Here is an 11,609-nt window from a genome sequence, read left to right as displayed (position 1 = left end):
ATTCTCCCTGTGCAGCTTAGTCATTCTGCAGATGCGGGCGTAGAAGACCGAAATACCTGGAAGTCAATCAACTTCAGCCTTGCTCTGGAAAAAACAACAACCCCATGATGCAAAGGTTGCCTTTCACAAGACACACTTAAGGGATTTTTGTGTTTCCCAAGATGCAGGGCACATGTTGAAACTTGGTGGCACTATTGCATTTTTATTTTTTTATTTTTAGAAACGCTGCACCCATCATTGAGGAGTCCTGTCGTATCCCTTCTCTTCCTGCTGCTGTGAGGCCTCTCTGGGGATCAGCAATCCTGATGACTTATCACTCAAGCATGCACTTCCTCCCAGAGTCAAAACAAAATAAAATAAAAAATTCCTTCCAGTAGCACCTTAGAGACCAACTAAGTTTGTTCTTGGTATGAGCTTTCGTGTGCATGCACACTTATCTGAAGAAGTGTGCATGCACACGAAAGCTCACACCAAGAACAAACTTTAGTTGGTCTCTAAGGTGCTACTGGAAGGAAATTTTTTTATTTTATTTTGTTTTGACTATGGCAGACCAACACGGCTACATACCTGTAACTTTCTCCCAGGGGTGAAACAGCTACATTTTCAGGGATCTTTCCTGCCCCCCCTAAAAAACAACAAAACCCTGACCGCTTTCCACATGAACTACGCTCCTGAGTTTGAAAATATAGGTGCTAGACCAGCCTTTCAAATAAGTCCATATCTACAAAGGAGTTATTGCAAGACTGATGGACAGATTTTATGGAGTGGGGAGAGAGAGGTATTGGTGTGAATATTCGTCCTACTGTCGTCATTTTTAAAAGAAGTTTTGTAATTGGTGGCAGGTGGGGTGGGGGGAGAGAAATGTCCTGGTACACCCATCCCTTTCAACCCTTCTAAAGGGCTATTTCTGGCTTCAACCTGAGAAACTTTCCCACACCAGCCCCACAAAAAGGAATGAAAGGGCAGAAATCTGAGCATAGACCTCTTGCAAGACTCTCACTACAAAGACCTGGAGCAGATCTACACTCGTGATTTTTAATGTCAAGGGATCATTAAGGAATGGTTTCGATGACTCAGAGGGACACATGACGTTCTATGTTTTACGTCCATAACACATCATTGCCTTGTCTTTCTTCTTATCACTTAGTTTTTAAACGTTTTCTGCTGCTTTATCGGTGAAACGCTGCTCCTATGTCCCCATGTAGTGTTTTACCTATTTATTTATTTTACTGCATTCAAACTCCAACACACAACACACACACACACCCCGTTCCAATGGTATTCGAGGAGCAGTGTTCAGTTTCCCCTGAACTGAAGAAGGGAGGGAGGGAGGAAGAATTAAAATGCGATACCGGAGCAGAGGAGTGGAGCAACCGGCAACCAGTCGGGGATTACTTACATGTGACGGGGCAGGAAACAAGGTGGAAAACATTCTAATTGACAAGTATGCCCTGTGTCGTTTCAGAATGACATCTCTAATATCGTTCCAATAGGTGGAAATGACATTTAACATGTCGGTGTAGATCAGGGGTCAGCAACCTAAAGCCCATGGGCCAGAAGCGGCCCGCGGAGGCCGTTTGACCAGCCCCCGAGCTGCCTGCTTGCGTGCTGTGCTAAATCGGCACAGCACCGTGTGTGGACTCGCTTCCGTGGTGCCAAAAATCGCATCTCCGCAGACGCCGAAAATCACGGGCACGCACACACCAAAAATTGCAGGGCGCGCACTCACGATCTGGCCCACGGAGGGATCTCCGCGGGACCGATCTGGCCCAGGCAAGATAAACCTTGCTGATCCCTGGTGTAGATCCAGCCCTGCCTGATGGTACCAAGGCACAAACCACACTCCGTTTAACAGGGGCTGCCTAGGTCAGGGAGGGGGAAAGCTTTGGCCCTCCAGATGTTGCCGGAATACAATTCCCATCATCCCCGATCACCGGCCATGCTGATGGGGACAAGGGTGCATGTGTCCAGCAACAGCTGGAGGGACACAGGCCCCCCCAAAACACCATTGGCCTAGGAGTTACTTCCAAGGCGTTACACCCAAGAACATCTTTGGTTAAGGCGATTGCCACCCTAGAGAAGCAAGAGGAGCAAGCCAAGCAGATTCACTTTCCAGATTTATTTTTGTTCCCCTGCTGCCTGGGCGAGAGTTAAAGGGCGGGAAGGAAACTGCTCAGATCAACACAGAGGCCATTTTTGAGTTCTCCATCTTCGACTCCAGTTTGCAAATCCAACGTGGGCAGCCCCAAGCATTTCTGGCCCCTATTGTGGCAAAGAGTCCCGTGGAGCATCAGGTCCTGTCCCCCCCGCCCCTCCAATCACCCTAAAAAAATCTGAGCAGACACTTCGATCCAATGGGAGAGACAGGGATGCTTCCCTATTAAGATGCTCTGGCCGTCAATCAAAAGGTTCCCACGGCCCTTTGAAGTGGAACCAAAAAGGCCTTTCAAACTAAACTTTCATACTTTCAAAAGGCCTTTCTGAAGTTAAGATGTTAGGTGCACTCGACAAAGTCCTTAAGCCTACCAGGCAACGTCCAAGGTGATTTCAGATCAGACGGGGGGGGGGGAGAGAAACCCTGAGGAGAAAGGGCAGAGAGAGGCCAAAGGTGGCCCACAGGTTTTTTTATCGTCCGGCAAAACACCCCAAAGCCTGTCCTCGGTCAGCCTGCGGAGCCAATATCTCCCCGCAGGCCTAAGAAACGCTGTAGCTGTTGTAGTAAGTGGCCGTGGCATCGGCAAGGACGGAAATGAGGCTGGTCTCGGAGGAATGGGAGCCGCCCGGCACCTGAGACACCTGGACGTGCCCGTTGACGACCAGCCCGCCGGGCTCTGGGTGTCCGGGGGCGTTCAGGTACTGGTCAAACTCATTGCGGTCCATCTCCTCCAACAACTCGGCTTGGCTCAGCTGCTCGAGGCTGTCAAAGTTCTGGTGCTCAGGAGGAGGCGACAGCTGGCCCAGGTGGGGGTGGAGGCCGTGGGGCTGCATGGCCGGGTGGAAAGACGGAGGAGGGTAGTAGTTGCACGAGGGGGGAGCCGAGCAAACGGAAGAAGCAGGGTGGGCGGCTTGAGAGATGGGCATGTGGCCCAGAGGGCGGCCGCACTGCAGGGAGCCGCTGGCGTACTCCAGAGAGTAGGGGGCCCCGGGCAGGTTGGAGTGGCAAGGGTCTTCGGAGCAGGGGGAGGAGAAGAAGCTCTGCTCAGGGTCTATAGCATCCAAGGGGGACATCTCTGGAGGGGTGGGCAGGCCGTAGGGGTAGGTGTCCATGGGGGTACCAGCGCCGGTGCTCTGGACCTCCCGGTATCTCCCGAGACTGGGCAGCACCGGACCGGGAGAATAGTCACCCTGCCCGTCTTTTTCTCCTGCCGCCCTGCCGCACCTTCGTTTCTCCGGCACAGAGTCCTGGTCCCTGGAGAGGTGCCCCAGCAGGAAACCCGGATCCACTCGCTTGCAGATCCGCTTGATCTGCTTCTTCCTCCGCGGCCGGTACTTGTAGTTGGGGTAGTCTTGCATGTGCTGCACCCGAAGCCTCTCGGCCTCTTCCACGTACGGACGCTTCTGGGACAGGGTTAAAGCCTTCCAGGATTTGCCTGCGGGGAGAGAAAGGAGGAGGAGGGAAAAATCCCTTTAAGGACGGCACACAGAGGAAATTAAGCAAAGCATGCACTGCAATGAGCTGGACTCGGCACACCGGCTCACAGTCACCCCCTGTTAACGTCGACTCCCTTTCCAGTCCTCTTCTCTATGTGCCTGTTATAGTCAGACTGTTGGCGTAGAGATTGTAAGCTGGTCGGGACAGAGGACTGCGATCATTTTAAAGTTTCGGCTTATGTCACACCGCCAATGCTACGCATTTAACATTGTCTGTTCTGCACAAATTAATAAATAATAATAATGATTCAGCTCGTTTGGTGCACCTATTCATTTATTTCATATATTTTATACACCGCTTGACTGTTTTTCTTAAAAAAACAACAACCCTCAAAGCGGTTTACGAAAAGATGAAATAAAACCGAGAAAAATTCACAGCCATACTTAAAAACGTACAAAAATCAAAAGAGCTGGAAATCACCTCAACTTCCTAAGCACCCAGATAGGCTTGTCTAAATAAGAATGGTTTTTAGCAGGTGCCGAAAAGAGAAAAGCGAAGGCACCTGCTTGATCTCAAGTGGCAGGGAGTTCCAAAGTACAGGTGCTAAACAATCAAGTTCTTACAAATGTGGAAGGGGTTTGTGTGGCACCTGATCAAAGCCTTTGCCCGGGCTCATGTGTTGCTGCCCCCCCCCCCGGCCCTCTCATGGAGAGGGCACACAAAGAAGGCGCTCAGAGAATGATCACAGGGTCTGGGTCAGCTCCTATGGGGAGAGGCGATTCTTTGCACACCCCTGGCAAACTGGGAAATGCAACTTTGAGGCTTTACAGGGTGATGTCCAGCACTAGCTGCTCTCAGAGTAGACCTATTGAACTCAATGGACATCACCGAGGATACTCCACTTCCACTTGCCATGGTAGCAAAGTGTGCCAGCAGCCTCAGAGCAAACCGATGACCCCCTATGGGGCCCCTTAAAACCCACTTCACATCTAAATGTTCCTGAGTGAGCATGCTCTTGCCATCACCCAACATCTCATTCTCGACACCCAAGTGTATCCAGAATTTCAGAAGGGAGCAAAATTGATGAAGGTCGAGAGATAAATCTGAAATAATTCTGCAACAGACGGCCAGCGTATTTATAGCCGGATCAGGGCTAATTTAATTAGCGAGCGCAAATGTAATCAACAGGTTTGTGGGTTGAGAGCACTTTTGTTCCTGGAGTGTTGCTGCGTCAAGGAAGGGAAAAGGAAATGCCAAGAGGCGGCATCTCCTCCTCGCAAGGAGCAAAAGCTTTTGTTGGTGAATTCGCGCACCTTCGGCCACTCTAATCTGCAGCATCTCAGATGTATTCGAAAGAGAATTCGAAAGCAGCTCAGTGGCAGATCCCCGTTCATTCCCCTAGTATGTATGCTCAGGTAAGGCTGGGAGAGACTCCCCGTCCGAAACCCTGGAGAGCTGTTGCCAGTCAGTGTCAGCAATACTGAGCTAGATGGACCCAGTGGCCTGACTCTGCGTAAAGCAGCTGCCTGTGTTCCTACTATGCACAACAACTTGGTGAAGGACAGACGATCAACCCACTGAAACATGCAAATCCAATCTAAATCTGAGCCCGATGTTTTAAATGCCGAGCGATGCTCCCAGGGGTGGGGAGGAGGGAGGAATATCAAATTTTGCTTAGGATCATAGAATTGTAGAGTTGGAAGGGACTCTGAGGATCATCTAGTCTGACCCCCTGCAGTGCAGGAATACCCAGTTGTCCCATACGGGAATCGAACCTACAACCTTGGCATTATCAGCACCACACTTTGTTACTCCCCCCGCCCCAAGATCCTTCTTCTCCCCCGGACTCTGGACTGCAGAACCGGATCATAGCAGAGCAAGCTGCCGCCCAATGCAAATCATGGCAACGTGAGCTCCCTTTATTTCAATGGGTCTACTCTGAGCAGGACTAATGGTAGGCACAACCCAGAGTCTGTGAGCAGCTTTTACAGTTTCACAGGCACGATTTCAAGAGGTGCAGTTTTATTATTAGTATAACCACTTTTGCATTGCCATGTGGTTTTAATTTTTTTCTTTTCCATTAGCGTTGTGTGCCCCTGATGAGTCTGTTGTGTGAAGGCATCAATAAATAGTTCTATTAATGATAAACATACTAAGAATTTGCTGGGCATGGAGAAGCAGGAAGAGAGACGCACCTGTTGAACTTTTGCCTGCTCTGCATCAAGTTACAGGGGAGAGGAAAAAACCAGCGTGGGAGTCCTATTCCTCACACCCCACACCAGTTCCTGCCATCCTGTCACCCTCCACAGATCCCCCACCAGGTCAAGAAACATGTTCCAAAAGTCCCAACCCTCCACTCGCCTTTGAAGGATTCTGCAAATGAGGACAGTGGTTGCAAGGAACGGATAGTGTGCGAGGTCGAGAGGTCATGTGAATATTGCGTGTTATGTTGTTTGAATTTTGCATTACGTTGCATTGTAAGGCTCTCTGGTTTTTGTATCGATTTTGTGTTTGTATTAATTTTGTGTTTCTGCGCAAGGGTGTTTTTTATATATTTTGTTTGGCAGATCGTTTGATTTACACCTTAATAATAATAATATGGATTTCATGGCACTTACGTGTTTGTACTTATTTATCTATTGCAAACCACTCCGAGATCTCAGATAGCAAGCGGTCTACCAATGGGTAATGGAACAGAAATGAAAGCCTTGCTAACTGCTGAGGCCCATTTGCAATTTTTGCTCCAGCGCAGCTATTCCTCTAGAACCTGCAAATTAAGTAATGTAGAATGCAGATGAAATCCAGCATGCATCATTTATCACCAGCATAGAGTGCCTGGTCATAGACTCTGGGGGATCTGTTTAAAAAGCAACAACTGTCGAATTCCCAGTGTTCCAAGGTATGTCACATACTGATGGAATTTCCTTCGGAGCAGAGATGTTACTGGGGCTTGATCCTCCGTACACAGCGTTGATGGAGCGCAGAACGAGGGTTGAACGGTGAGGGAATCAGGTCTGCAGAAAACATCAGGTGACTCAGGAGCCGAAACCCTGAACAGACCACAAAGAGCCCCTCAGAGATCTCTCCAAACTGGGGGAACAGGCAGCAAAAATGGACTTCAGGAGATTGAGCACCCTGAGCATGCAAAGTGGTCCACAGTGGATAAAATAAAACCAAACCCGAAATGAAAACATACACTGACTGGCAGCGATTAAACAGGAAAGAGATCTTGGGGTCATGACGCCGGATGCTTGAGGGAAATGTCAAGGGCAGAGCGTAGCAGCTGTTATAAAGAAAAAGCCATGGCAGGAATTATTAGGAAGGGGTTCATGCGGAACCGCTAATATGGCAGAACTTTATATAAATCTCTGCTGTAATCATGCTTGGGAAAGCATAAAGCTCAGGAGAACAAGTGGTGTTATCGCTATGAATCAGGACCTTAAATGGCAATTTTTAGGCCATATTATTGTATTATTTTTGTATTATTGGATTTAGCAAGTTGGTCTGTGACCGTAAAAATAAATTCATTCATATCATGCTTGGAAAGCGGGTTGTATTGAAGTATGTTTTAGTGAAAGAATTCCCAATGAAATTCATGGACCCTTCAAGTAAGCCGCGTCTGCTAATTTCAATGCATCGCCTCTTAAATGAAACTAACCCAATGGGTAAAACAAAACACAAATAGTTTTATGCCAGTAGCACCTTAGAGACCAACTTAAGTTTGTTCTTGGCATGACTTTCGTGTGCATGCAGACTTCTTCAGATATGTGAGCATAGCATCTTTCAAGAGCAGGGGTGGGCAGCCTAAGGCCCATGGGCCGGATGCGGCCCAATTGCCTTCTCAATCCAGCCCACAGACGGTCCGGGAATCAGCGTGTATTTTACCATGATTGAGAATGAAGAAGAAGAAGAAGAAGAAGAAGAGTGGATTTGATATCCCGCTTTTCACTACCCGAAGGAGTCTCAAAGCGGCTAACAATCTCTTTTTCCCTTCCTCCCCCACAACAAACACTCTGTGAGGTGAGTGGGCTGAGAGACTTCAGAGAAGTGTGACTAGCCAAGGTCACCCAGCAGCTGCATGTGGAGGAGCGGAGACACGAACCCGGTTCCCCAGATTACGAGACTACTGCTCTTAACCACTACACCACACTGGCTCTCTTTTATTTAAAATGCATCTCATGGGTTATTTGTGGGGCATAGGAATTGTTCATAATATTTTTTTTTCAAATATAGTCCAGCCCCCACATGTGCTGAGGGATTGTGGACCGTCCCATGGCTGGAAAGGTTGACTGACCCCTGTTCAAGAGGGTACTGCAAATCTGGGAAGGTTGGGGAGAAAGGGGCAGCAGCCTAATTTACAGGTAAAGGTTCTTCACTTGTGGGCAGAGGTCTGTATAGTTATGAAGATCGCCAAGAAAATGTGCGTCCTCTGAATTTCCAGCATTTGAGAAATCAAATGAAAAGCATCACAGGCAGAAAAAGTTTCCAAGGACAGATATTCCTGCAGATTCCCCCTGCAGAATCCGGTAGCAAGTCTGGCTGTAACCTTACATAATATGTAACTTTGAAATAATACATATATGTAACATATGTAACATGTAACCTTACATAATATGTAACTTAGAAATAATACATAATTATGTAACATATGTAACATGTAACCTTACATAATATGTAACTTAGAATAATACATAATATGTAACATATGTAACATGTAACCTTACATAATATGTAACTTAGAAATAATACATAATATGTAACATATGTAACATGTAACCTACATAATATGTAACTTAGAAATCACTGCCTCTGATTTCAAATTGCATTACTTCCAAGTAAGCATTGCTTACTTGGAAGTAAATGCAATTGAAATCAGAGGCATTTATGTCCAAGTCAGCCCGGTCAGGGTGAGACAGCGCAAACCTGAAATACTGATGCAAATATTTAAAAGTTCCTTGTGCTACTATTTAAAACTGGTTCTGACTGAACCTTACATGCAGCCTTTCAGTGGAATAGTGCTTTCAACGGACACATAAACTTAGGACAACTGCTTAAATGGTTACATCCAGAGGTGCAGAAACTTAACAAGAGTATCCACTCTGGGAACTGCAAGCTAGCTACTCATTACCACTTTCCCCACACACAATAAGACTTTAAATTATCCCAATTTCTATTGTAAATAAATTATTGTTTTGAAAGGGAAAGTGTCCCAGACAGAGAACGGATTCAGATCAAGCGCTTGCGGGTGTAACAAACCTTGGTATTTGGTGCTTGATAAGGGATCATGTGCTGAATTGCTTTAGTGTCGAATTTGTTCGCGCTGCCTTATTTTATAAGTACTGTTTGGCCTTATTGCGGTTGAACTTTTATTTTTATTATTTTTTTAAAAAAATGTTTTAGCACAGTTTATTGCTTAGGCACTTTTTATGTAGAACATGACTAGGAGGATGATAAATAATTATTTATATACATGTAGTGCTCCCTCCATTGGCAAACAAAACAAAAAAACAAAAACCATGGAGATGCTACCTTTTCCTCCTTAGACTTTTGACTGACGTGACTGCTGTTCTTGTTCTTAATGCGTTTTTTTGTTTGTTCTTGCTGCTGTCATTGGGAGTTGATTTGTGTAGGCTATTTTTTAAAATATCACTGAATCCGTTTCTGTGTAAATGTGTCTACAGTATAATAATTTACTCTTTCTTATGTTCTTAAATATGTTGCCAGTGGCTTGGAGACCCCTTTTTGCTTAATTGAGGACTCATAGTTAAATAAATAAATAAATAATAATAATAATAATATAATTTATTATTTTTACCCTGCCCCTCTGGCTGGGTCTCCCCGGCCGCTCTGGGCGGCTTCCAACAAATATTAAAATACATTAGAATACCACGGATTAAAAACTTCCCCAGAACAATGACTATATACAGATATGAATAGGTACATCACAGCTGTTGTGTTGTTTTTGATTTAGTTATACCTGATTTAAATATCCTTCATTCCTTAAAAAATAAATAAAATCCAGCAGTATTCTTCTTGGTGTGCTGTAAACATTAAAACCAAATTTAATTGCCCTGTTTATTTATTTAAAAATAAATAAAGCTGTAATTTAATTTCCTAGATAAATATTAAAGTGGTGTTACATATGGCTATTCCTGCCCTTTAATACTACTTCGGGAAGAAAAGAGAAAGACGCCTATCATAGAGCTTTCAAAGTTTTCCAAGCACCTCCCCTAAAATATGTACGATATTAGGTCGTTGACACTTTTCAGAACAATACAGAACATAGCTAAAGAACATTTCCCCCCGGATTTATTGTGTGCATTTGCGACACGTCAAGTTTGCAATAAACTTTAGGACTTTCCCCCCACCTTTATTCCGGGAAAACTGATCTCATTCTTCCCAACGGGTTATTTGCAAAGGTGAGCTTTATCATAAAAAGGCACGGTCATTTATTTATTTAGCTTTAATTTTATTTTGGCGAGGGTGGGGGGGGGGTTAGGGAGGCATCTTTTAAACTTTCGCACGGTTTTAAAGCAGTTTTAAGCAAAAATAGTAATGGGGAGACGCGTGTGGGGGGGGGGGGAGAGCCATCCTCGCGCTCTCAGAAACCTTTTCCCCCACTTTTTTAAAAGAAAGATGACGAAATCGGTTAACTTTGTGAAAAAGAAAGTGACTCGACTCCTTTTCACCGGCTTTTCCCGATTCCGAGATTCTGAGGGCCCCGATTCGATAGATTGAGCAAACCGCAGTTGACGAATAATCCGGATAGATTTTCCCCACCTAAGAACTTCCACTGGAAAGGGACCCGCTTCGGAGCGAGCGACTCCTGAGCGCGCAGACCAAACCCCATCACTCCAAAGTCCGCAGTGACTCCAAAGCGACAGCCAAACCGAGGGCTCTTTTATCGATGTTTTTGATGGGAACTCGGGAACGGACCACCAAGTAAACCTCAACGGGCTTAGAGGAGCTGAACTGCGGCAGGATCAGGCCTTTCCTCCTTGTTAAAGGCCGCGATCTCAATGCCTTTGGGCAGTCACCCCGGCAACCTCAACCGATTTTTACGCACAGAGCGCCGGCCAAATCAGACGGCCCGCAAAGCAAACTGTGGGATCTAAAAACATAGAACCGAATGTTAAAACTTAAAAAGTAATCAAACCTAAAAAGTAAAAAAAAAAAAAAAAAAACCTCGAATAGCGAGATGCGCTCTTTCCCGCACTCCTTGCGCGCGCGCTCATTCCCGCGTCCGCCTTACCCAACATCTTGCTCAGCTCGGCGTTGTGCAGATCCGGGTTCTGGACAGCCAAGCGCTTCCTCTCGTCTTTGGCCCACACCATGAAGGCGTTCATGGGGCGTCGGATGCGGCTTTCGGGGGCCCCTTCTCGGGCCGGCTCCCTCCGACGGCGCCGGCGGACGCTGCGCCCCCGTCGGGCAGCTCCAGCGCGGAGCACTCCAGCCTTTCGGACCAGGCGTATGAACCCAGCAGCGAAGCCATACCAGGAGGGCAGCTGGCGGGTCTCGAACCGGCGAGTCCCGGGCAGGCGGGCGCGCAAGCGGGCGGCGTCCCCCTCTATCTATTACACTAGGCTCCGACAGGCGCCCTCCTCCGCCCGGCCGCGCTCTATTTATGAGCTTCCTCCCGGGCCGCCTGGGGAGGGACCGGCTCCGCCTCGGGCGCGCCCTGCCTGCCTCGCCGGAGGAAGAGAACGCGGGGAGGGGTAGGAGGGCCTGGCGCCGTCGGGAGGGAGGCGTGGAGATGGGACGCGGGGGGCCTCCAGGGCTCGGGCAGCTTCCTTTCCAACCATTAAGTGGGTGGGGGACGCGGGAGGGAGAGTGTCCCTGAGCAAGTGCAGAGCGCTCTTTTCACAGCCGGGCTGGGTTTTATTAGGGCAAATGTGAAGCCAGGAGGACAGTACCCCTGAGCAAGTGCAGAGTGCCATTGAGTAGGTGCAGAGCGTTTTCACTGACTGGGTTCAACTCTGGAACACATCCAGTTGTGAGGACAGGAGGACAGGGACAG

The 11,609-nt window shown here is 47.3% G+C and overlaps 2 protein-coding genes across 2 annotated transcripts in view; both read right to left on the bottom strand.

The window, feature by feature from the left end:
• Positions 1–2,569: 2,569 nt before the first annotated feature.
• SOX7 (SRY-box transcription factor 7) lies at positions 2,570–11,284 on the bottom strand. Its single transcript, XM_033145158.1, is given in 3 exon segments — positions 2,570–3,590; positions 10,845–10,988; positions 10,991–11,284. Coding segments are annotated over 3 exon segments (1,134 nt in total). The 5' UTR covers positions 11,085–11,284; the 3' UTR covers positions 2,570–2,694.
• PINX1 (PIN2 (TERF1) interacting telomerase inhibitor 1) overlaps positions 3,503–11,609 on the bottom strand; it is a 65,211-nt gene continuing 57,104 nt past the window's right edge. Inside the window, exon 7 of the mRNA XM_033145162.1 lies at positions 3,503–3,590. Coding sequence (XP_033001053.1) covers positions 3,570–3,590 — 21 coding nt within the window. The 3' untranslated portion in view covers positions 3,503–3,569. The remainder of the gene's footprint in view (positions 3,591–11,609) is intronic.

Source organism: Lacerta agilis, chromosome 3 (genome assembly GCF_009819535.1).
Source record: "Lacerta agilis isolate rLacAgi1 chromosome 3, rLacAgi1.pri, whole genome shotgun sequence".
Lineage (NCBI taxonomy): Eukaryota > Metazoa > Chordata > Lepidosauria > Squamata > Lacertidae > Lacerta > Lacerta agilis.
The sequence above is the reverse complement of the archived record's forward strand: the minus strand, read 5'-3'. Positions and strand labels throughout refer to the sequence as shown.